The 22,553-nt window shown below is 43.6% G+C and overlaps 1 protein-coding gene across 2 annotated transcripts; it reads left to right on the plus strand.

Annotated features, from left to right (window-relative positions):
• Positions 1–1,965: 1,965 nt before the first annotated feature.
• On the plus strand, positions 1,966–22,204 carry Ddx47 (DEAD-box helicase 47). 2 transcript variants are annotated; one of them, XM_059258707.1, is made up of 12 exons: positions 1,966–2,098; positions 2,722–2,815; positions 5,795–5,983; positions 6,209–6,280; positions 6,463–6,581; positions 14,043–14,114; positions 14,699–14,815; positions 15,882–16,028; positions 17,037–17,174; positions 18,742–18,812; positions 19,975–20,104; positions 21,709–22,204. In XM_059258707.1, the coding sequence occupies exons 1-12, from the start codon at positions 2,012–2,014 to the stop codon at positions 21,838–21,840; spliced, it is 1,368 nt and encodes a 455-aa protein (XP_059114690.1). In that variant the 5' UTR covers positions 1,966–2,011; the 3' UTR covers positions 21,841–22,204. The 2 variants fall into 2 exon arrangements, with proteins under 2 accessions (XP_059114690.1, XP_059114691.1); XM_059258708.1 differs by lacking the exon at positions 1,966–2,098 and adding an exon at positions 2,448–2,613.
• Positions 22,205–22,553: the final 349 nt, after the last annotated feature.

Raw genomic sequence — 22,553 nt, forward strand, 5'->3', positions numbered from 1 at the left:
AATAAATAAGTAAGTAAGTAAATAAGTAAATAAATAATAATCCCTCTGGTCTGCCATGGTGCCCGCTCCCAACACTTTACCCAAACAGTATGTGCTTAGCATCCATTTTGTCTCCTGAACCCGGAAAACAAAGATCATCTCTTATCTCTGAGTTGGGCTCCTTTCCCAGGTTCCTTTCTATAGACCAGCATTATGGTGGGTAAGAGCGATGTTTTTGCTTTGTTTGTTTGTTTGTTTTGTTTTTCAAGACAGAGTTTCCCTTGTGTAGCCCTGGCTGTCCTGGAACTTACTCTGTAGACCAGGGTAGCCTTGAATTCAGAGATCTGCCTGCCTCTACCTCCTAGGCTCTGTGATTAAGGGCATGCGCCACCACACCCGGCTAAGAGCAGCGTTTTGATTACATGGATCATATCAGTTTCCTGCCCTAGTTTTTCTCTGTTTAGGACAACTCTCCAAACCTCATACCTTTTATCACAAGCCCTGAAGGATCTGGCCTGAGTCTACCTTCCCAAGTCTCACTACTTCTTTGTTGTTACAGACACCCACTGAGCTCCTAAATCGGGGTCTTCTGAGGCACTGGCATGTGAGGGGTGTCAGGCAGTTGGATTGAGTTCCTCTCAGTTCCCTTCCTTTGCTTTTCCTATTTCTTCTTTCACCTCTTGTTCTTCTGTTTTGAAATCCCAACTTCTGAATTTCCTCTCAATTCCTCTCCCTCCACAGGCAGCCATCACAAATGCTTCAAGTGCAGTTTCTGCTTCGTTGTGTTTTGGCAGACACACACACACACACACACAGTATATATATATATATATATATATATATATATATATATATATATATATATATATATATATATATACAGAGTTTCTCTGTGTAGCCCTGGTTGTTCTGGAACTCATTCTGGAACTCATTCTGCAGACTATGCTAGTTTTGGCCTCACAGAGATCCTCCTGCCTCTGTCTCCCAAGTGATAGGATTAAAGGCGTGCATCACCACTGCCTGGTCTTAGTCTTATATTTTAAACATACGTAAGCTAATCTATGCTGTTCCCATGAAGCATCAGGTCGTGGAGCCCTAACTGCTGTTAAAGGTATGTGTGATAAACCCTGCACACGTTTTATCAACACTCTTTGCCAGAGAAAATGACATCAGATTGTCTCTGATGCCTCAATTTCAGAAAGAGTGCTGCTTTGAAAATCCCACACATTGAGAACTCCTGTGCCTCTCCATATGGTGCACTTGTAGGTACAGGGCATGCAACATACATTGAAACTCACTAGCCTGAGTGGTGGCTGTGTTTAGAAATCTCACTGGCCTCAGGAATTTTTTATGTACAGATCCACTAGTCTTGAATAGTTATCCCCTGAACTGCTGTGAGTGAGGTCCCAGCTCAAATCACTGCCTCAGAGACACCTCCCCAGTTTTGTAGTAATTCTGACAACTCTATCTCCAAAGGCTTTGTTCCCTTATTTTTATGTAGGCTTATTACATCATAGCACTTTTTACAACTTAAAGTGACCCGTTATTGCATATTCATTATCTGCCTTCTCTCCCCTAGGGCAGTTGATGTTGTCCTGTCCTGTCACTAGACACCTAACACAATCCAAGTATATATATATTTATATATATTCGGTTGTCAGTTGCCGAATATATGAAGTAATGAATAGATACTGCATGTGTTTCCATCTCTACAGTTAGAAAAGTTGTAACAATGGGAAGAGAGAGAAGGCTCTGAAAGCCTGAGCTACAGAATGAGATCCTGCCTCAGGAAACAAAAAAAAGGGAGGGGCAGAGACTTAAACGGCAGCAGAAAAGTCACTTTTCTAGGCTTAGTTGCATAAGCGCACAGACTTCTAACCATTACGGCTCTCCAAAGCCCCACCGATGGGGGGCGCTGCAAACCCAGAGCAGCCAGCAGGGGGCGCGCAGAACGTGCACTCGAGGAAAGAGTGAAACTACATTTCCCAGCACCGCGTGCGCCGCCGTTCCACTTCCGGAAGCCACAGGCAAGATGGCGGCGTCCGAGGAACACGATTCCTCCACAGAAGCACTTGAGACAGCTGCGGAAGAGGAGGAACCTAAAACATTTAAGGACCTGGTGAGAATGGGTGATGCTGCTATTTATTTTGCGGTGCTTGCCTGAGGCTCACCCAGGGTTTGGGTACTTTACAGCCAGGCCCGTAGCGTACAAAAGCACTTTGGGGCCTAGCTTAGGCTTTCTTCAGACTGTTAGAAACTCCGGCCCTCATCACTCGCCCTCGGGTGCATTTGCCTTGTAGGATGCTGCTGAATCCAGGAGCCCCCATTTGCCTTTGCACCGTGGTGTCGAGCCGTTTGCTATCCAGGGTCACGCGTGATTGGGTCTTGGTAGCTGGAATCAGTTCTGCCTTCTGACCCCGTCACAAAAGGCAAGCAAGCTCTTACGGCTCCTTGCCTCACTTTACACACGTGTAAATTGGGTACAGTAACAGCCCGCCACTTGTCAGAACTGGTTTGGCGGTTAAATGAGACAATACATGTAAAGCAGTTGGCACAGCCCCGGGTGACTGGAAGTTGTCTTCGGGAGCTGCTGTTCATGTAAAGTAGGTGCTGAGATGCTCAATGACGTCAAGTGTAAGGGCTGCATATCCCCGGCAGGGGGGCTCCGATAAAGAAAGGCATTTAAAGTGGGGGGAAGGGAGGATGTATTCTTTGCTCAAGTGCGGTTTTCTGAATTCAAAGGGCGTCACAGATGTATTGTGCGAAGCTTGTGACCAGTTGGGTTGGGCAAAGCCCACCAAGATCCAGATTGAAGCTATTCCTTTGGCCTTGCAAGGTAGGTTGAAGTTCAGTATGCATATTGGTACAGATTCAGTGTGAAGTTATGCTCAATTAAATGTTACAGTTTTAAGATCCATTGCTGGCACATTTCAAGTGAAATAAAGATAGAATGTCTGTCTACCTGGGTATGACAGGACTCCTTTTCTGAACTGAAGAGGCAGAGGCAGGAGGATAGCTGCAAGTTTGAGATTAGCTTGATCTACGTGATGAGTTCCAGCTCAGCTAGGGTTACATAGTAAGACCTTGCCTCAGACAGACAGACAAGCAAGCCAAAGCTACAAAGCAAGACTGGGCCTCAAATAAGTAAATAAAGCCAGGTGTGATGATGGGACAAGCCTGTAATTCTGACGTTTGAGACACTGGTGTTAATGAGTAGTGGAGGGATGACAGCTTTAACCCCCTAGAACATTCTGCTGTCTGAATTTGCAGGGCAGATCCTAGCTAAGTGATTCAGAGATGGGAATTGAGAATCCATCATACTGTGGCTTTGAACACCCTTGACCATTCCTCTTTTTTTTTCCCTCTTTGAGACAGTGTTTCTCTGTATATTTTTGGCTGTCCTGGAACTCACTTGGTAGGCTAGGACTGCCTCTGCCTCCCGAGTGCTGGGATTAAAGGCATGTGTGCGCCACCACCTCTTTGAGGTTGTTGTCATCCTTAATTTCAGAACAGTATTTATTTTTTTCCGAGACAGGGTTTCTCTGTGTAGCTTTGTGCCTTTCCTGGAACTCACTCTGTAGACCAGGCTGGCCTCGAACTCACAGAGATCCGCCTGCCTCTGCCTCCGAGTGCTGGGATTAAAGGCGTGCGCCACCACTGCCCGGCGAGAACAGTATTTGATCTCCTGCCTCTCCAGCTGTTCGTTTCCTCCCCTTTGCTTTGTAACAGTGACTCTGTCATTACCTTCTTTTCCTCACGCTAAAACAATCTGGACCCATCGAATTAGAATTTTCAGATGTAAAGCTGGGTGATGGTGGCACACACCTTTAATCCCTGCAGTAGGGGAGGCAGAGCCAGGCAGGTCTCTGAGTTCAAGGCCAGCCTGATCTACAGAGTGAGATCCAGGACAGGCACCAAAACTACATAGAGAAACCCTGTCTCAAAACAACAACAAAACAAACAAAAAAACAAACAGACGTAAAGAAGAAAGAGTTTTTTTTCAGACATGGGACATAGATGGAGATAGGCATACATCCCTCATAGATTGTAACTGATGTGTCTGTCCCTCGGGAAGCAGTAACCAGGAGAGATCCACCACTCCCATGTCTGCATTGCTAGCATGCGTATATGTATGTATGCATGCATCTCCTGCACTGGGAATGAGGTGGAGCATGCAGAGGAGGGAGAGCATGGGTGACTGAACACAGGCCTTCTAGGGGAAGGGAAAGAATGAGGCTGTGAAGATGCTCATGGGTCAGTTAGTTATGGAAGTCAGGGACATTTCATGATCTGTTCTTCAGGAAGGTGAGCTCAAGGGCTGCTGGCATAAGTATGTCCAGTCGGCTTGTGGCTGACTCTCTCTGAACCTTCTCTGTATCCAGAATTGTTATCTTCCTCCTAGAATAATTGTTCTGTAGTTCCTATCTCTATTTTTGGCTTTTGAGTTTTCCATAACTAGGTTGGTCACCCATCACATTTCCTTTCACCCAGTTTTTGTTGGTTTCTGTGTTTGAGATGGGTCCTTGCTGTGTTGTCCAGGCTGGCTTCAAACTCCTGGGCCCAAGTGCTCCTCTCTCCAAGCCTCCCGTGTAGCTGGGCCTAAGGTGTGTTTCATCGGATGCACTGTTCAGCTCCTTGCCTCATCCAGGTTTATCTTGCTGAAGAATAACATCACTTGTGAAATTCCCTGTTCATCAAAACGTATTGGGGATTTATGAGTTCCTTTCTGGTCTCACTCCTTTCCCATGTAATGCCTTTGTATTCAGTCCGAGTGTGGCTTCTCACTCTCCCTTTGTGCGCTGTTTCTTTTTTTTTTTTTTTTTTTTTTTGTTTTTCGAGACAGGGTTTCTCTGTGTAGCTTTGCGCCTTTCCTGGGACTCACTTGGTAGTCCAGGCTGACCTCGAACTCACAGAGATCCACCTGGCTCTGCCTCCCGAGTGCTGGGATTAAAGGCGTGTGCCACCACCGCCCGGCTCGTGCGCTGTTTCTTAAAGCCCCAGCCCCTTTCCTTATGAGGAATAGCTATCCTTCCCTTCTTTGCCTACTTCCAGACAGAACTTGGAGATCTCTGTTAGCCTGGCATTTTCCTTTATGGTCTCATTATATTTTCTAGGGTCTGTCATTATGGCCTTATCAAATTAAACATATTTGTGTTGGTGAGGTTGTTCAGTGGTTAAAGGTGCCTGCTATTAAAACTCATGACCAGAGTTTGATTTCTGGAACCCACATGGTGGAAGGAGAGAACTGACTCCTACAAGTTGTTCTCTGACTGCCATAGCTACACCATGGAATATACATGAATATACAGAGAGAGAGAACATACAAATGCGATAAGTTTTTTTAAAAAATTAGCTTCAAATTAAGCCAGGTGTGGTGGTGTATGCCTTTAATCCCAGCACTCGGGAGGCAGAGGTAGGCAGATCTCTGTGAGTTCGAGGCTAGCCTGGTCTACAGAGCAAGACCCAGGACATGCACCAAAACTATATAGAGAAACCCTGTCTCAAATAAAAATAAAAATAAATAAAGTACTGCCATGTGGCAGAGGGTAGATAAGAAATATGGGTTAATTTAAAATGTAAGAGTTAGCTAGTAACAAGCCTAAGCTATTGGCCAAGCATTTATAATTAAAAACCTTAAAAAAAAATTAGCTTCAAATTAAACATATTTTTGTATTTGTCCTGTCATTGGATTTTAGCTTATCTAGGTTTCATTTGTTCAGTCTTTGATGCCCAGCACTGTGTAACTACAGACAACTTTGAAGGAGCCCAGAGGGCATTTCTTTGTACTAGGGTTTTGTTGTGTTTTCTTCCTCAGGCCGTGATATTATTGGGTTGGCGGAAACTGGGTCTGGGAAAACAGGTGCCTTTGCTTTGCCTATTCTGAACGCGCTGCTGGAGACTCCCCAGCGCCTGTTTGCCTTGGTCCTCACGCCTACTCGAGAGCTGGCCTTTCAGATCTCTGAGCAGTTCGAGGCCCTGGGGTCCTCCATCGGAGTGCAGTGTGGTGAGTATCTAAGAAGAGCAGCAAGCGCCCGGGGTGTCATCACAAGTGGGGAAGAGTGGGAAGGAGAGGGAGGAGAGCGCTGGTAGCATGCTGTGATCTAAGGAGTTGGTACTGTGGTTGAGCTTGGGCGGCTGGACAAATGTAAGCAGAGGTCTAGCATTGGCTTTGCAGGTGCTCAGTGAGAAGACTGAGAGTCACTGTTGTGTATTTGCTTTGTTTCTGCAGCTGTGATTGTTGGTGGAATTGATTCAATGTCCCAGTCACTAGCCTTGGCCAAAAAACCACATATAGTAATAGGTGAGTCCCTGACAGAGGTAAAGGCCACCATGGCCGGATGGGTTGGAGGAAATCTACCATGTTGGGTGGCACCTGGGGAGTGGACCCTGACACTTTGCTTAACTCTCAAGTGTCCTGTTGTTTTATGGGGAGCAGATTACTTTCTCATCCTTGGGTCCTTTCTCCTCAACCTTTCTTGGTAGCCACTCCTGGCCGACTGATTGACCACTTGGAAAACACCAAAGGCTTCAACTTAAGAGCTCTTAAGTACTTGGTCATGGATGAGGCAGACCGGATACTGAACATGGATTTTGAGACAGAGGTGAGTTTTAACATTGGTCCTTCCTAGAGCTTCTCTGGTCCTTGTTCAGGCAGCTTTTGGTTCCTTGTGCATGTAGGGTATAGAGCACCTTGTCAGCCTCAGCAGCATGTCCATGGGTTTTCTGCATTCTTGGTGCCTCTTAGAATACAGTTGTGACTGACTTCAGAGGTGGGACTTCATTTGGCCTAAGTCTCTTATGTATACCTTGGAATGTCTTCACTGTCTTTGATAACCTACTTGACATTGTTTATTTAATTGAGTAATGTTTATTTTTTGGCCTTTTTCTTAGCTTAGCTTTAAATTGTTCTTTGAATGGTATTTTAAAAATATAAAACATCTGGTCTAGTAGCAAGAGTGCAAATGTCCAGTAAATTCTAGATGAATTTAAATTGTATTTTAAATCCTAAACCTTCTGAGATTTGGTTCTCAGTCCCATCCCCATGTGCGTTCCCCTACCTCCACCCCATCTGTGGGAGCCCGTTCTCGGGTTCCTCGTGGCTTTACCCAGCAGGTCCTCATAGAGGATGATTAGACCACGGGCCTGAGTGCAGGTGTCTGGGATGGTCTGCACTTGGCTGTGCTGGGGGAGGAGGTCTTTTGCTCCACCCCTTGGCGTCTCTATAAAAACCCTGGGGCAGAGGCAGTCGGGGCCCGTTGGAATAGGTTCCAGGCCCTCTCGAGGCTATCCTTTATTTTCTATCTGTTTCTCTCCGTGATATTCTCCGCAATAAATCCTTCTATCTAATATTTCCTGCTGCTCGCACTCAAGAAAACTCTGGGGAACTGTGGGGGTGGTTGGGTAAACGCCCCACAGAATGGCGCCATGAACAGGGACTAAAGAAAAAAGAAAAAAAAAGGGACTAAAGAAAAAAAGGGGGGACTAAAAAAAGGGAGGACTAAAGACAAAGTAATAGGGACTAAAGATAAAGGAAAATAAGTTATTACAGAGTTTTTGGCGAAAGTGCTGAGTTCAGCCTTGCCAGTGGATGAGGCATGCCGGTGTTATGGAAAAAATATATTTTTTATATATATTATTGAGAGGCAGGGGTTTTATCCTCGAGAGAAAAGGAAAGCGGACTAGAAGGATGTCCGATGCTGCAGTGAAATTCTCTTCTGTCAAAATTTTCTATCTTCTATCCCTTTCTCAATTTCTATCTGTGAAAAATAAGTATAAGGCATAGGGTAGTAATATAGTTTAGGAAAAACTTAGAAGTGTAAGATTGTGTAGAAAAAAATAGGCAACTAGACAGAAAAACTCTTCAATTTTCTAACTTTGGGGGCTATAAACGCAAACTGGGAAAAAATCTTTGGGCTTTTTGGGTAGTAAAAAAGCTCTTCTTTGAGCTTATGGGGAAGAAAAGTTTCCTATGGAAGCTTTTGACCTGGGGACAGCTGAAATGCTAAGTCCAAGCTGCGGGAGAAAGTGATTTCTCCCTGAGGCAAAAATGGGGGTGTAAGAAGTCAGTTTAAAGTTGGGAAGTTTTGGGAAAAGTTGGTCTTTCTCTTGGGGAAAAAAAAATCTTAAACTATAAAGCTTTTCTTGGAAAATTTGGGGGAAAAATCTCTAAAAAGCCTTAATCTTAAACTTAAAAACTAAAGCCTTTAACTTTCTCAAAAGGACAAAAATTAGAATCACCTGAAGATATTAATATGGGGACCACCTGTGATTAGCTCAAAGGGAAAACAACAAACTTAAGACAGCAAAACCTCTCCAAGTTCTCTTTCAAGCTTTAAAAATCCTCCCTGCAGTGCAGGAGGCAGGGACAAGTTCCTAAAAACCTCTTCTAAGCTCTGTCTCTTCAAGCCAGTAAAGGACAGTGGGTCAGAGTACCCTGAGGGAAATGCTTGGGAGAGTGTGGGTAAAAAGCTATGGAGAGCCCAAAAGGGCGGGAAACTTTACCTGAGAAAAGCAAAAAAGCCAAGCTTTTCAGTTACAGCGGAGCTGAAGCATCAAGGGTTTTGTTTGAGTGAGTGTTTCAGAATGAAAAGGTGCTCCTAACCGTTCTAATGCAAAGATCCCCTGAAGCAATGCAAACTGTTAGCATTGTATCCTCGCTTCTGAGCAAAAACCCAGAGGCGACTGGCCAGCGTCTCTGAGTTGGGGTGCATTTCGGGGATACTAGGGTTCCTGCAGTTGTAAACTTCCTGGAGCACAGAGCTGAGGCAGGAAGGTGCAGGACCCAGGGGAAGATTGCTAATGAACAAACAAAGCTAAAGCCAGTGGAAACGGCACAGTTGTCTGCTTTCCTACAAGTCCTGGGTTGATAGGTCCACAGCTGAAAAAAAAATCTGAGAAAAGCTTTCCTATCAGAAAAAGGACCTTTCTGGAAAAACAGTAAAGCTGAACTGTGTCTGAAGCAGTTGTGCTGCTGAGTCAGAATGCTGTCTGGGGAAAGAGCCCAGCCAGGGCAGAACAGAACTATCCTGGAGTAAAGCTTTCTTTTCTGTCAGAGAAAGCACCTCTTTGAGAAAAGCTTTGTTTCAACTGACTCCCATGAGATGAGAGAGTGTAGCCCTGAGGGGTGATTGCCTCTGGTATAAGCTCTGTCCTTGAGCACCCAGACAAGCAAATGCAACCTACTGGGGGACTGGGCCAGGTGAAGGCCTGATGAGGCAAAAAACCTATCCTAATGGGAGTTTAGAAATGGCAAAAACCTCTTGTTAGATTTTCAGTCTGTACGCAAACCACACAGACCCAGAAAACAAATGGACAAAAAGCCCCTACCTTCAGTAGCAGGGAAAGCCGCCACTGTAGTGTCGGAAACTGTTTCTGGGGTAGAGGGGATAAACTGAGACCAAACTGGGAACTGTCTGGGAGAAAGACTCTAAAGAAACAGAAGGGACCGATTCCTCCCCAGAAAAATATTCGGGGGGGGGGGGGGAGAAAAAAAAGCCCCTACTTCCAAGGGCAGCTAGCAGAGGTACAGAGCCGCAGATACTTGAAGCTCTGCATCTGGGGAAGGAAGGAACAAGCAAAATGAGATAGATCAGTGGGAGAAAATCTCTCTGAAAGAGCTATGAAAAAACTCTGTTGTGAATGTTTTTCACTGACTGGCTAAGACAAACACAAGCCCCGAGGAAAGTTGCTATCAGAAATTGCCCACCTCAATGCGCGCTAACGAGGCAGGTGCAGTTCTGATTTGGGGGCCAGTGTCAAAGGAGAGACACCTGTTAAAGCCAGCTGAGGAGAGACCAGAAACCTCCCAATGTCCCATAATTGAAAATGTAAAATGCCTGTTCAAATCTCCCGTTGCAAAAGCAAAAAACTTTGTTCAAACCTCCCGGGCAAGAATTTGTAAGCAAGTCTGGTAAAAAAGAACTTAAAAGTTGACTCTTAGACCCAAAAAGAACTATGGGAAATGACTGATATAAAAAAAATGATATAAAGGACTGATATAAGGGACTGATACTATTATGGACTGATATAAGGGAAATGCATTCTGGGAAAGGTAGTTTTTCTGCTAAAGATGGCGACATTGCCCTGAAACACTTATGTCAGCTCGAAAATACGTTCATGGTAAACTTTAAAATACAGCTTTTTAAAAGAATAAGGAGGAATATCATCTAAGAGTTTTAAGTGTCATTCCAATGAAACATTGAAAGGATATGGAACTAGGCACTTCGCGGTTTGGGGGTTGGTAAAATGACTTATTTACCCTAATAGCTGTGCAAAGTTTTTACGGTAGTTGGATGGCAAAAGGCTACCTTTAAGAGCAAACAAGCCACTTTAAAATCCTTAAGACAGCAAGAGAGAGCAGTTTATACACTGAACGTTGTCTTAGATATGAAAAAACTTATGTGAAATTAAAAGTTATTTACCTCTTGAACAAAGAACCTGCAATGAGTGATTCCTTTGCAAATCTAATTAAGGGGATAAGAAACAGGCATTCAAAAAAATGACTGTTTTATAGATGGGAAACAAACTTCAGAAAAGCTGTCTTGCAAGAGTTGCTTCACCTGAAAGTTCCTTATAAGAAATCAATGCTAAATATCACAGCTGCTAATAACATCAGTAGTTAAAGCTAATAAAATGAAAATGCTAAATCCTGAAAATGCTTTTTCTCAAAGTAAGCTAATGAAGGATATGTTTCATGAAAGAACATCTATGTTCTTGACTCCTTTGAATAGTAACAGTTTTGGTGAAAATATTGGAACTAACAACAATCCAGTCAAAATGTTTCAATAAATTCAAGATGCTATTCCACAAAAGAAAGCTGCCATGCTTTGTGGGCCATATTAGAGCTCACGCCAATCTTCCTGGTCCTTTAGCTGAGGGTAATGAGAAATAGAAAGAACCCTGCTTGGGATTATGGAAGGGTACTAATCCTGTGTTAATATGGGGTCTAGGACATGTTTGTGTTTTTTCACAAGAGGAGAATGAAGCTCGGTGTTTACCGGAGCGTCTGGTAAGGAGCGTGGAACTAAGAAAGGTCAGCTCCAATGACGTTCCTACAAAGGAACCAGAATGAAAGTGGCTCGATCAGTGTTTCTGAGGTTTTGTCACTGGTTGATGCAAACAGTGAGGAAATAGAGTTCGGAGCTGTGCCACTTTTGGCTTTACTAGCTCCTTTGGAAAAATACGTTATATCGCCTAATAGCTGTGCGGTATTTGGCAAAGACCTTACAGCAGCTAAATATGGTAATTTCACCCTCAGTATGAAATGAAGTTTTCTCGGTAGAGCAAACCAAGAGTACTGCTATAATAGAAACATTTGTCTGAATTGAAGCACTTAGGGGAACTATTATGAATTTGGGTGAAGGGACAGCCTCTAGTTAAACACCGTCTACCACTGACAGTGCATCTCTGCTGGGTCCGGAACGGCTGAGAGAACTGGCAACTTTGGAGTGTGGCGTCATCCTGGGAAGGTTACAGTCCCCTAGCAACAACTATCACAATTCTATAACAACAACACTCACTAAATCCCAGTGCTTTATAACAAAGCTGACTATAAACTCTAAACTTTAGAAATGATGTACGTACTTCCTGTCTAGTTAAGAGAATCTGTCTAATAGAGATAGTACTAATAATTAAGAGTAAGAAATAGAAAAAGAAGAAAATAAGATATGTGAGTTTGTAAAAATTATCTTGTTAGATCTGTGTTAAGAAATCTTTAGGTGTTTGCTAAGTTAAATATATGCTAATGGTAGCCCTGTATAAGTTTGTAAAATAGATCTATAGAGTTCCTTTAAGAAAATAAGCTTGCAAGAAATATCTAAGGTAGTCTAAGACGTGTAGTAATAAGCTTGTAAGAAGTAAAGATACTAATTGTAAATGTAAGTTTAAATAAGAAATATGATAAGTATATAAGAAATATATTTGCTAAAGTAGTTCTGTAGTTTCCTTAAGGAGTATAAATAAGTAGATGTTAATGTGTTATATGTGAGTTTGTAAAAACATGTAAATGTTGAATGTGAATCTAAATGCAAAAAATGTTATATGTGAGTTTGTAAAGTGTAAATGTTAAGTGTGAGTCTATTCTTAATGTATATGGTGAAAGAACCTGAGACACAGAAGGTAGTGTCCTACTAGACTGCAAAGCAGGCAGTCTGAGCGGTTTTTCAAAAGCTCCAAAAGCCGCTAAGAAGCTAAGAATGGCGGACGCCAGAACCAGCACAAGGCATCCGCAGCTGAGATCCGTGGAAAATCGACGCAACACAGAAAAACCTGAGCTAACATCAAAAAATGGTGCAGTTTAGACTACTACTGTCTAAAAAGGTCGGTCTGTGAGAACAAAAGTTGCAGAGACGCTTGTTTGAACTAAAATTGTTAACTGCAAAAAGTTTTGGTTGTAAAAAGTCTCTTCATATTTGGAAGTGAAAGCCTGATACCAGAATTTATTTCTTGTTTGAACTTTTTGAACTTAAAATGAGATAAAATTACAAAAAGACTTTGGTTATGGATTTCTTCATATTTGGAAGGCTCATACCAGAATTTATCATTTGAATTTTGGGACTTAAGAAATGAAATGAACAATAGAGATTTCATTGCAATGGGACAATTTTGAGTTTATTCATAAAAAAATGGAACTGTTTAAATGAAGAAATTTATTATTTCTACCTAGAGTCAAGATGCAGTTTTGTGTATGCATATATGCTTTATTAATTGGTGATTCATGAATTGTTTTGTGGAACTGTTTATGTAAAAATGAAATTACTTACAGAACTGGTTTTGTGTTACAAATGGAACTGTTTAAATTGAAACGTTTGGGTTTTCTAACTAGGCTTGAGATTTTGCTTAAATTATAAAGAAAGGGGGAAGAGTTAATATTCCTTAGTCTAATTTCAAAAGTTGTTTGAGGGATTAATGTCATGTTTTTGTTAGTAAGAAATGCAAATGGGGTATATTAAGAGACTACTTTTAAAGTGTAAAGAGTTTTATTAAGAAACTGCTTTTGGATGTTTTGCTAAGTTTTCAAAGTGTTAATGGTTAGATTGAGAAGATTGCTTTTCAATATGGGTTTGTAGGAATTATATGTTTGGGTTCCTCTAACTAGGTTTGAGATTTTGTTTAAAAAATTATAAAGAAAAGGAGGAGTTATGAGATTGAATTATGTTTGCAGAAACCTATTGATATTAATGCACCCTGGTTTTGTGGAGTTAAGGAAATATTTAAGTTTGATGTGAATACATCGAAGTTTTTCCTATGTTCTGTTAGCAAGAAAATTCAAATGATTGAGTTAAAGTTGTAAGGCGGAGAAAATTGTTAACTATGTTTAGCACCATATATGCTAATTCAAATGGTTCTGTTAAGAGTTTGCTTTGTGTTATAAGATTGAGAGAATTGTGACTATGTATAGCAATATTTATGTTAACCTGTTAATGGTAATGATGAAGCTAAGGGATTCTTTAAGTTTGTAGTCGCCTTAAGAGTTTTTGGCTTAGAAAGGGCTTGAGGCAGCTAAGACTGCTGTAGTCACCTTGGACCTAATTCAAAAGAGAAATGCCATCTATATCATCCTCTACTCCCATACTGGGAGGTGTAACAGCTATGGAGATTGCTGTAAGCCATTATAGTTATTTTTTTATATATTAAGAAAGGGGGACCTGTGGGAGCCCGTTCTCGGGTTCCTCGTGGCTTTACCCAGCAGGTCCTCATAGAGGATGATTAGACCACGGGCCTGAGTGCAGGTGTCTGGGATGGTCTGCACTTGGCTGTGCTGGGGGAGGAGGTCTTTTGCTCCACCCCTTGGCGTCTCTATAAAAACCCTGGGGCAGAGGCAGTCGGGGCCCGTTGGAATAGGTTCCAGGCCCTCTCGAGGCTATCCTTTATTTTCTATCTGTTTCTCTCCGTGATATTCTCCGCAATAAATCCTTCTATCTAATATTTCCTGCTGCTCGCACTCAAGAAAACTCTGGGGAACTGTGGGGGTGGTTGGGTAAACGCCCCACACCCATCCCAATGCAGAGAATCTATAGACATCTACTCTAAATATTAGTGGCATTCTTTCCTGTGTGCCTCAGGTTGACAAGATCCTCAAAGTGATTCCCCGAGATCGGAAAACATTTCTCTTTTCTGCTACCATGACCAAGAAGGTGAGGTTTGCTTGGACTCCTGTTTTCCTCTTACAAGAATTGATACATGAACAAGGGCAGGTAGGCCTCGGTGAGTTCAGGTCAGGCTGGTCTGTATGGTGAGACCCTACCCACATAAAACCCAAAATTAATTAATTTTAAAAAAAGGAATTGATATATAAGCCAGTTGTGGTAGTGTATACCAGCTGTTTGGGAGGCTAAGGCAGGAGGATCACAAGTTTAAGGCCTTGTAGGCCACCAAGTAAGTTCAGAGCCAGTTTGGGTACCTTAGTGAGACCTGTCTCAAAGTAGAATGTCAAACTAGGGCTGGAGATGTAGCTGGTAATAGAACAGTTGCTAACGTGGATGATGATCTGGATTCATTGCCTGGTGCACACACACACACACACACTCACGCACTCACGCACACGTGCACACACGCACACATGCGCGCGCGCACACGCGCACACACACACGCGCGCGCGCGCACACGGACACACACGCACAGGTGGGTGGGGAGTCAGTGTATAACAACAACAGTGAAAGCACATAACAATAACGTCGAGCATTTAGGAATTGATGTGTTGTTCTATTTTCTTCTTGAGGTGCAAAAACTTCAGCGTGCAGCTCTCAAGAACCCTGTGAAATGTGCCGTTTCCTCTAAGTACCAGACTGTTGAGAAGCTGCAGCAGTATTACCTTTTTATTCCCTCCAAATTCAAGGTGAAGTGTTGACTTTGTCATTGCAACCATTCCTGTCCTCACCAAAGCATCTGAGAATGTGTCACTCTTGACCAGCCGAGAGCTGCGTGTCCAGCTTGTGTTTATCACAGATAAAGTGAACATGCCAAGAATTCACAGCATTAAACCAAAGTAGAAGCTGTGATAGAATGTCAGAGTTCCTTCCTCCCCAGGCCACCCCTGTGCTCAGTTTTACGTTGTCTGCTTATTTCATGGTTACTTTAGAAAGACCTTGCTTGGGTGCTGTGTACAGATCTGTGTGGCCTCAGGATGTGTTGGGGTGCTTGGTTCACAGAGCTCATATAGCTAGCTAGGTGTGGCAGTGCACACCTGAAATCCCAGCACTGGAATCTGAAGCAAGAGGATCACCATAGGTTCAAGACCAGCCTGGGCCTCATAGTAAGTTTTGAGGCCAGTTTGGACCACATAGTGAGACCTGCCACAACCTGGGCATTGGGATTGACCTAGATAGGGCAACTGGGAATTAAGAAACTACAGGCACAGATTAGCTGGGATTGAGTGGGCTGTGCACTCTGATAGAGTCACATCAACAGCAACTAGGAAAGCCAGCGTGTTTATTTTATTATATACACGAGTAGGTTCAGCTGTTCTCTGTAGTGGGCCTGTCGAGGAGCAGTCTCAGGCTGTACACATCCTGGAGGAGGAAGCTGTGATTGACAGTTCTCTGCACACTGTCAACATTGGACACTGGGTCCCTGAGCCTGACCAGGAAAGGCTTGCTGTTTCCATGAGTCTGGAGCATTGGGGACCTTCATGACCATTTTCTTCATGTCAACAACAACTCAGGACAGGACTTCAGTCTGCTCCTTCCACATTCTCTCAGGGACTCCTCCACTCCTCACAGATACCCTGTCCAAAAACCTGGGAGTAGCAGGGAAGAAGTATAAAGCTCAGAACTGGTGGTTGGATAATTGAGTGGTTGGATAATTGAGACACTCCCACAAGCTTGGTCTTTTCCTCCATGTTGCTAGGTCTCCCACCCTTCTTCCAGGTCAGTTATGTTCCTTGTTTTGGGTTTGTGATTTAGGATACCTATCTGGTTTATATTCTCAATGAATTGGCTGGCAACTCCTTTATGATATTCTGCAGCACCTGTAACAATACTCAGAGAACGGCTTTGCTACTCCGAAATCTCGGATTCACTGCCATCCCCCTGCATGGACAGATGAGTCAGGTAAGAGTCCTCTGTCAGGAACTGCTGGGATGAGGATGGCAGACCTGCATCAGTAGATTAGTGTGCATCAGGACGGAGGGTACCCGTGCCCATTGCACACTCCTGATTTTATGGCACCAGTGCCATTGCACACTCCGTCTAGTCTACGGGCTTTGACATGTTGCTTTGTAAGCTTGCTTTCCTTTTCAGAAGCGGGTTGCTCATATTGAATATTTCGTAGATGAGATGGCTCTGTTGGTAAAGTACTTTCCATGCAAGCATGAGGAACTGAGTTTGAGCCCCAGAAACACCCAGAGCTTTGTGTGGTGGCCTGTGCTTGTAATCCCAGCTGCCTGAAGCTCAGCTTAGTGGTTAACCAGTTTAGACTAATTGCTGAGCTTCAAGTCGGTGAGAAATTGTGTCTCAAAATGAGATTGTCACAACACCTAAGGGTGTCCTCTGGCCTCCCCATACATGTTCATGTGTGTACTCATGTGCGTCTCTGTATACATGTGAATACACATGTACACAAAAGAACATTTTATAGGCAGTTGTCTGATTTGTAAGCTGTTGAGTGATGATTCTCTGGTCTCTGAAGACTGTTAATATTATATTTTTTTATTATCTTTCTGACATGTTGAAAATAGTCTTTGTTTTGTGTTACCATTTGTGGCCTGTCTTAAGTATTTTTTGTTGTTTCCATATTTGTTTTGACTTGTGAAGCCCTGGCCTTGACTTAGAAGGGAAAACTATATAAAAACATTATTTTTTTGTTTTTTGTTTTGTTGAGACAGGGTTTCTCTGTGTAGCTTTGCGCCTTTCCTAGAACTCACTCTGTAGCCCAGACTAGCCTCGAACTCACAGAGATCCGCCTGGCTCTGCCTCCCGAGTGCTGGGATTAAAGGTGTGTGCCACCACCGCCCGGCCCAAAACATTAATTTTTTTATTGTGTTTGTATTCCGTGTCAAGTATGCCAGGATTCCTTTATTTTTCAGAATAAAAGTTTCTCATTTCTTTTTCTCATTTCAGAGCAAGCGCCTTGGGTCCCTTAATAAGTTTAAGGCCAAGGCTCGATCCATTCTTCTAGCAACTGATGTCGCCAGCAGAGGTCTGGATATACCCCATGTGGATGTAGTGATCAATTTTGACATTCCAACTCATTCTAAGGTAGATCCTCCTGCTGCCTGGACTTTCTAGTTCCAAAGATTATTTATTAAATAATGTGGGTTTTTTTTTTTTTTTTGTCGTTGTTTGTTTTTCCTTAGTTAATATGTAGTGTTTCTGTCCTCTATTAGTTCAGTATCAGAATCAGAGAGTGGTGGGATAGAGCTCATTGGGAGAATTCTTGCCTGGCATGCATACGACTCTGGGTTTGAGCTGTAGCCCCAAATGAACTGGGCATGAGAACAATCTGTAATCTCAGCATGCCAGAGGTAGCAGGAAGATCAGGACTTCAAGGTCATCCCCAAGGACATAGGAAGTTCAAGACCAGCCTGGGCTGCATGAGACCCTGTCTCAAAAAGCACCAACTGAGAAAGCTCTTGACTGATTTATCCTCACCATTTGCACATGCCTGTGTTTGCAGCTTTGCTGATGTGAGTGTGAAGGTCCCAGGCAGAGTTACTAGACACAGTCCAGGGGGCAAATACAGGATGCTGACCACTGGGTCCCTTCTTTACGGACAGCGGCTTCCAATGCTTAGTGTCTCAGCATTTCTCAGTGTTGGCACTGATAGCGTCTGGACTGGTGGATTCTTTGTCTTGGGACTCGTTGTTTGTGTTCAGTGTGCTTAGCATTCCTCTAGTCTACTTGACGACACTATCTCACACTCTTCCAGTTGAGACAACCAAAAATGTCCCCTGGGAGAGGCAGGATCACCCCTGGTGGAACTTTGTTTCTCTTGGCTCCTTGTTGAGCTGTTACAGATAAGTTGCTGTCTCATTTGATTTTCACAACAATTCTAAGTTTGGGCATTCATTTCTAGCCCTGGTCTATAAATAGGAACTGAAGTTCAGAGAAGTAGATGTTCAGATAATTGTGCAGGACCCTAGATCCAGTGTTCTACTTTATCCAGTGTTGCCACAGCCATGGAGATAGGTGCTGTGGGTTTGTCTTTGTATAAGAGAAACAGGCATTGGATGAATTTTGTGCCATGGGAATGTTAAAACAAACAAACCAAAAGAAATAGATTGCTCAGCAAATTCCCAGGGCATGTCCTCCATGTTCCAGAGGTCTGTGTTTTCTTTGGAAGGCTTGCAGCAGGACTTTGCACACGTCCTTTCTTTTCTCCCCCTCATATTTATTTATTTATTTATTTATTTATTTATTTATTTATTTATTTATTTATTTATTTTTCTGTTATCAGCTTGATACAGTATAAATTCTTATCCTAATAATGAAATGTTTGATTGAGGGTTGCCCAGTAATTGAATAAAACCAAAACTTACTATAAGCCACAGTAATCCTGGAGTCCCCCCTGCTATATATGTGGCCTCCCTGGTTCTGTGGGTTGCAGTCTGATTGTTCTTTGCTTTATATCTAGAGTCCACTTATGAGTGAATACATACCATGTTTGCCCTTCTGGGTTTGGGTTACCTCACTCAGGATGATATTTTCCAGTTCCATCCATTTGCCTGCAAACTTCATGCTGCCATTGTTTTCTCTGCTGAGTAGTACTCCATTGGCGTATGTCCTTCCTTACCTGATCTGAATTGATTCGCCTCTTCTGTTCCAGGATTATATCCATCGAGTGGGGCGAACTGCAAGAGCCGGGCGCTCTGGAAAGGCCATTACTTTTGTCACACAGTAAGTCAGTCAGTGCTGGGACAGGGCAGTGCAGAGACAGACAGTCTGTGTAGCACCTGTGTAGACTGTAGGTCAGCCTTGGGTGTCGTTCCTCAGGAGCCATCCTCCCCGTTTTGAGGCAGGGTCACTCTTTGGCTTGGAGCTTGCCAAGTCATCCAGGCTGTCTGGCCAGTGAACCCTGGGACCCACCTGTCTCTGCTCTCTTGTGTGCACCACCATGCCCAGCTTGTTTTTTTATGTGGGGACTGAACCCAGGTCTTCATGCTGGCTCATTAAGCACTTGACCACTGAGTCAGCTCCCCAACACTGGTTTTCATGTTTCGAAATGGGAACCACTCTGACCTAATAAAGTTTTGGTAAAAATATGGTAAGTCGATGGTCATGGTGGATCTGTCTTAAAAACAAACAAAACCAGGAAATACTGTGAAAGATGTCATGTCATACAGAAGCACAAGTGGCACCTGCTACTCCTTTCAGTGCCAGAACTGGGGAGCAGTGACCTTTCTCTTAATTCTGATGGGCTAGAATAACCATGCCTGACTTTTTAAATTTTTTATAATTATTTTATTTTGTTTATTTTTAATTTTTTATGTGTATGAGTGTTTTGCCTGCATGTATGTCTGTGCACCATGTGCATGTCTGGTGCCTGCAGAGGCCAGAAGAGGGTGTCAGATCCCCAGGGGCTGGAGTTACAGACCATTATGAGCTATCATGTGGGTGCTGGGAATTGAACCCTGGTCCTCTGGAAGAGTAGTCAATGCTCTTAACCAGCAAACCAACTCTCCCGCCCCATTTTACAAGTTTATTCTTTGTCAGTTTTACACACGTATACAGTGTATCTTGATCATACCTTCCCCCAGGTCCCCTCACTCACTCCCCTCTTCACCTCATGTCCTCTTGTTCTTCTGTGTAACCCACTACATCCACTTACGGTGCTGCACATGAATACATGTGGGACACCTATGCTGTGACTAAATAACACTGTCTGCAATTTCCCAACTGTCCAGGCACGAAGGTTGCATTTTTACCTGTGTTTTGAGAAGGAATCATATATTCAGCATTGTTTAAAACTGGCCCATACTCTGTTATGCATGATGGCACTGGGCATTGGAAGATACTGGCTTCTCCAGCCCAGCAGAGCCAGGCAATTTTCTTTCCTCAGGTACGATGTGGAGCTCTTCCAGCGCATCGAGCACTTAATTGGGAAGAAACTGCCTGTCTTTCCAACTCAGGATGAGGAGGTTATGATGCTCACAGAACGTGTGAGTGAAGCCCAGAGATTTGCCCGAATGGTACGCAGTGTCTGCTTTCACCAGCTTCTGATGATGTGCCCTCATCATATGCTTGCATTTTGTTCCAGATTCAAGATGGGCAAACAAAGGTTGAGGGCTCATGGGAAATTCACCACTGAATCTGGGTTGGTGTAGTCTGACCAGGGTGACTACATTCTCCACTCTTCCTGTGTTGTGCCCTCCCTCCAACAAAGGTCAATCTCAAGGTCAGAACGCTAGCTGTGGCTAGAGTGAGCTTGGGCGTTTTGCTCACATCTCAGAACCAGTTCCTCCACTATAAATTGGGAAGAACATTTCCTTGGATGCCTTCAGTATATCCTGAGCACCAGACAAGCTGTGTGAACTGACTGTAGTAGGGGTAGTGGCAGTAAGCAGCAGAGAGAAGATTCTAGAGGAATCCCTTAGAAGTTTTGCCTTCAGGCGTGCTGTGGGTTTTGTTTATAATATTGCTGTCTGTGGTGGATAAGAAAGGTGCACAGCACCCCAGGTTGTCCCTTGGCCTGCATGTGCACACACACAAAAATGGACCCCTCCTCCCCAAACACACACACACACAAGTGCTACCTGTAGTTAAGTATAATGGCATATGCCTATAATCCCAGCACTTTTGAAGCTGAGTTGGGGGGTCACTGAGAGTTTCAGGCCGGATATATGTACTAGGGAAAAAATTTCAGAAAATATAGAAAGTATTAAAATAGTAACTGAAGAGGTAAACTAGGTACCAGGGAGAACCATTGATAGCATTGAGCTTTTTTTTTTTTTTTTTTTTTGGTTTTTCGAGACAGGGTTTCTCTGTGTAGCTTTGCGCCTCTCCTGGAACTCACTTGGTAGCCCAGGCTGGCCTCGAACTCACAGAGATCCGCCTGGCTCTGCCTCCCGAGTGCTGGGATTAAAGGCGTGCGCCACCACCGCCCGGCGCATTGAGCTAATTTTAACTTACATAATTATATTTGACTAATAAGTGCATTTCACCAAGTATAAATCCATGTGATCTTTTTTTAGTCAGTTCTACTCTCCTGTCCACCATGTGATCTGTTTGCTATTTTTGGATTTTTGAGGCAAGGTTTTTGCTTTGTAGCTCAGGCTAGCTTTGCACTTACTGTGTAGCCCAGGCTGCCCTTAGACTCATGTCTAGCCTCTTGCCTCAGCCTTTTAAGTGCTGGGATTATAGCTGTGCATCACCATGACCAGCACATGGGATCATTCTTTAATGGCTACAAAGAATTCCATCACATTCAGGTTACATGATTTATATTGATGAATGTTTGTTTTTCTCCACTGTAACAAGGGCTGTGTTGAAAATCCTAGTATGTATACCTTTGTTTGTTTTCTTAAACTTCTCGAAGTGAAATTGACCAAGGAGTACACATACAAAGTTTGAATTTCTGCAGAATGCCAGATTGCCCTCTAGAAAAGCTGTGGCAGGTCATGTGACTGGGGGCACCGGTACTAGGATCACCATTCTCTTATATCTGTGCATTCTTATTTTCATGCTTTGGTCACTGTGTATAAGATTTGGGGTTGATTCTTTTCCTTTTCTTGGTAACTTCTGACCTGAGGGCTGTTAACTCATGTCCGATCACATCCTTTGTGCTGTCCCGCAGGAGTTAAGGGAGCATGGAGAAAAGAAGAAGCGTAAGCGAGAGGACGCAGGAGATGATGATGACACCGAGGGCGCTATCGGTGTGAGGAACAAGGTGGCCGGGGGGAAGATGAAGAAGCGGAAAGGCCGCTAATGGCTTCAGAGACAGGACTTCTGCTCAGCTGTCCAGAGATGGACGGCAGCAGGGACCCTCCCCTCCGATCCTGTCCAGAGGCCGCTCGGCCAGCTGGGAGCTCAGTTTCCTCTCCGAGGGTTGGAGTGTCATTGCAGTGGGACAACTCTGACAGTGTTGACCCTGACTGACTGCTCTCCAGCTTGCATTCCTCGCCTGTGACACAGTGCTGTGTGCTCTTCTGCCTTTTCCACCTGCAAGTCAAGGGCCTGGCTGAGGAAGAGCATCATCTGTCGTTAATTGTAAAGCTTTTACAGACTGGGGTGTAAACCTATCCTGCCGTCATTAAGCCTGATGTGGAACAATAATAATTATTATTTTTAAAGATGTATTTTTATTATTTGAGTGTGTGTGTGTGTCTGTGTGTGCATGCACACACTTTTGTGTTAGTGCCCTCAGAGTCCAGAGGAGTCGGATCTCCCTGGAGCTGGTGGTGAGCCACCTTTGTAGATGCCAAGAATCAAACTCGGGTCCTCTAAAAGAGCAGTATTCAAATTCTTTGGAGACCTTTCTGTTAAAGGGCTTTGTAGCTCTTGCTGACAGGGACCTGTCGGTGTGGTTACATGACAGATTCATTGGTTGTCCTTAATTAAGGTGAACACCATTTTGTGATGGAAAAAAAAATTGAGAGCAAGATGATGGATGGCTTTAAAAGGGAAGTCCTCTTAAAAGGA

This window comes from Peromyscus eremicus, chromosome 3 (genome assembly GCF_949786415.1).
Source record: "Peromyscus eremicus chromosome 3, PerEre_H2_v1, whole genome shotgun sequence".
Taxonomy (NCBI): domain Eukaryota; kingdom Metazoa; phylum Chordata; class Mammalia; order Rodentia; family Cricetidae; genus Peromyscus; species Peromyscus eremicus.

Coding starts and splice junctions, on each gene's coding strand:
- Ddx47 (XM_059258707.1), top strand. CDS start 2,012: ATGGCGGCGTCCGAGGAACACGATTCCTCCACAGAAGCACTTGAGACA. Junction 2,099..2,721: donor CTAAAACATTTAAGGACCTG/GTGAGAATGGGT, acceptor CTGAATTCAAAG/GGCGTCACAGATGTATTGTG. Junction 20,105..21,708: donor CCCAGAGATTTGCCCGAATG/GTACGCAGTGTC, acceptor GCTGTCCCGCAG/GAGTTAAGGGAGCATGGAGA.